Here is a 3,104-nt window from a genome sequence, read left to right as displayed (position 1 = left end):
CTAGACACACATATGTCACAGGTTCCAGGAGAAGGCTATGTGGGAAAGTCCTCTGCACGTGTGGTAAGCAAGCACACATGTTAAATATGTTCACTTCTGGGTGGAGACTTTGCATCAAAACGTTATAGGATTAGGCTCTCTAAGTCAAAAGGGGAACTGGAGGGCACAGAAATGCCCTGGGTGCAGCCTCCATGGATCAGCCAGAACCAGTCCATGTGGTTGGAAGTCACCTGTAAGGAAGGAATGCAGATCACTTGTCCCCTTGAAACAGCAAAAGAGGAGTCTGGCTGCTGTGCCAGGGGGTAGGCTGAAGTCAATGAAGGAGTGAGTCTTCCATTCTCTCTTCGCTAAGGTTGGTGTCTGTTTAACTCTTAGAAAAAAAGTCGAAGGGCAGTTAGCAAGGGAGGGAATTACATGACGTGTGGCTGAGCTCTCATCTTGTCATGGCCAGAAAACTCAGTTTTTAAGTTTTTCTGGAGTTTCCTTTGGTCAAAGGCGTCTGTCCAGAAGGTCGTGGGACTTCTGATTTCATATTTATTTCACAATGAAAAAAATGAATGAAACATTTCAGTGTGGGCAACCCCTTTGGGTCCCCTCTCACTGTGGGAGCTTTTCTGTCCTCTCAATAAAGCCTGCTTTAAAAACAAAACAAAAAACACAAAACCAAAACATTTCAGTGTGTATAAGTTTTGTGTTTCATTCGCTACAAATCTATCCAACAAACTTTTTTTCTACTAAACAGCATCCACACAGATGGTTTTTCTCTTTCTCGTGCACACACATTCTGTTTCCTGCTTTTCTGAATACAACTAATATTTTATCAGATTTCAGTAATCGTTCAAAAATTACATCACTACAGCGAATTACACAACGTGTTTCTGAAAGTAGCAAGCATAAAAGATGGACAATACATGTTGACCGAAAATTCAATGAAATGTGCGAGTGGCCGCTCTCTTGTTGCCTAGGGATTCTGCCCCACTGAGTTCTCCCAGTCAACAGCCAGTCTCAGAGCCTTTTCATAGTACTCCAGTGCCTCGTTCAGGTTTCCTTTCAACTTGTGAACAAACCCAAGGAGGCTCAAACTTTCCAGGTCTGATGCATTTCTCTGAAGTCTCCTGAAAGCCAATTTCTTCAAAGAATTGATACTTTTATCCCGTATAAAGGATACCCTTTTTATTTGTATTGCTTTTAAGTAATGGATCATCGCATCGGCTTCAGATTTCTTTTGAAATTCCTGAAATTGGCCATAGCTGAAATGTATTTCCTGCATTGTTTCTTCTACTACTGGATTCATGGGTAGCACTTTGTGATAAGTCTCTTCAGCTTTTCTGTAATTGCCTGCTTCTGCATACATTTTTGCCAGGTCAACGTAAGCCAGCTCAAAGGTGGGCTTGATTTCCACAGCAGATTCAAAATGAAATATGGCTGAACGTACAATTCTCCGTAGCTTTTCCCTATCTGGCCCTCTAGGCTGCATGCTGGTAGTTCCCTTAATTTGGATCATTTGTGCCCTGTAACAAAGTCCTATCTGGTGATGCAGGAAGGCAGATGTGGGTGTGGCCTGCAAGCCCCTTTCTAAGAGCTGAAGCGCTTTATCCGGACAACCTTTTCTTCTATAAAACTTGGCTGCATATCGAAGGACATAGACCTGGGAAGACGTGCTGTCCAGAGCCTCTTCAATGTACCTTTCTCCTTCAGCTATCCGTCCTAAATCTTGAAGCTTCAGGGCAAGGAGAACCTTAATATACACATTTCCTGGGTTTAGCCTGAGAGCCTGTTCTAGAGGCCGTAGAGAAAATGTCTTGTGACCCTTTATTGAGAATCTAAAGTTATCCAGGCGATACATGGCGATTGCATACCCGACGCTGAACTCAGGGTTGTCAGGGTCCACTTCCAGAGCCTTTTCAAAGCAGGCCTTGGCCCGTTCATAATTTTGTCCTCCACATTTCAGTAAGGCCCATCCTTCCTTACTGTCCACTTCAGGACACTCCATTCTATAGCGAAAAAGACTTCTAAACTTCTTGCAAGTGTTCTCCACCTTGTCCAGGTAGGTCTGGGCTTCTGACAGCTTGCCCATGTGGTAATACACCCAGGCATAGTTGCCCCAGGTCACCAGACTGTTCACATCTGCTTGGTCGGTTTGTTCTCTCTGGATTAAGTCATCAGCCTCTTTCAAGATCTCCAGGGCTTCCTCATTCCGGCCTTTCAAGTGTTTCACATAGGCCAGTAGGTTGTGCATTCCCACATTTTGCTTGGAGTCTAGAAACTCAATCTGGTCCCAGGCCCTGTTTTCTATATCAGGCATTTCATTGTTTTCAAATTGCAACTCCCATGTGAAGTGACATCTCAACTGCTCCAGCTTCTCCTTGATCTGATGATCGTCAGCACTTTTACTGTTAAAATAAAAGCAGATTTTCTTGGTTAGGTGAGGGCAACCAAGACAAAATAGCCAGATAAAACACCCTGTGGCAACTTGGTGGGTGTTGCTGTGAGGGAGGGAGGTCATGGGGGCTCCAATGCGTGCGTTTTAGACTGTGGAAGGTGGTGGGACATGGACGAGCCTGGGAAGTCCACCATAATTTGGAAGACATATCTAGGTTGCAGGAGTTTGATCATGGAACAGTTTCTGAGGACCAAATGCCTGCCAGGCACTACCCTGGGTGCCAGGGACGCCCTGTGAACAAGCAAACGAGGGCCTGACTCTAAAGCTGACAGACTAGTGGGCTAAGCCATCCATAGATAAGTCAACAAACAAGATTGTCTAAGGAGGTAGCTAGTGCTTTAAAGAAATGTAGATGGGCTCATGGGATAGATTGAAGTGAGTAAGGAATAAGCCTTATGAAAGTCTGGAGTAGAGCATTCCAGACAGACAGACTAGCATATGCAAAGGCCAAATAGTGGGAACAAACTTAGCAAGGTGAGAAAAAAGGAGAGAAAAAAGGCCCCAGGGGTGGAGCAAAAAAAGGCAGAATGAAAATGCAGGCAGGTGAAGCCAAGGACTTAGGATCCAAATCTTCTAAGTTTTATTTCTAGGAGAAGAATAAGGAGTTCGTGTGGACCTGGAACTCGGTGGAAAATGATTGAAGGTTTCCAGGCAGATGAGT

At 44.5% G+C, this 3,104-nt stretch overlaps 1 protein-coding gene across 1 annotated transcript; it reads right to left on the bottom strand.

The window, feature by feature from the left end:
* Positions 1-594: 594 nt before the first annotated feature.
* LOC103253183 (interferon-induced protein with tetratricopeptide repeats 1-like) lies at positions 595-2,372 on the bottom strand. The gene has a single exon (XM_008051619.1). The coding sequence runs from the start codon at positions 2,303-2,305 to the stop codon at positions 962-964; it is 1,344 nt and encodes a 447-aa protein (XP_008049810.1). The 5' UTR covers positions 2,306-2,372; the 3' UTR covers positions 595-961.
* Between the last annotated feature and the right edge of the window lie 732 nt (positions 2,373-3,104).

The sequence above is a fragment of the Carlito syrichta genome, unplaced genomic scaffold (genome assembly GCF_000164805.1).
Source record: "Carlito syrichta isolate Samal-C Ts95f unplaced genomic scaffold, Tarsius_syrichta-2.0.1 Scaffold206543, whole genome shotgun sequence".
NCBI lineage: Eukaryota > Metazoa > Chordata > Mammalia > Primates > Tarsiidae > Carlito > Carlito syrichta.
Note: the sequence above shows the minus strand (reverse complement) of the source record. Positions and strands in the feature narration are given on the sequence as shown.

Excerpts from the sequence above, each read along its gene's own strand:
- LOC103253183 (XM_008051619.1), bottom strand. The coding sequence starts at position 2,305 with ATGCCTGATATAGAAAACAGGGCCTGGGACCAGATTGAGTTTCTAGAC.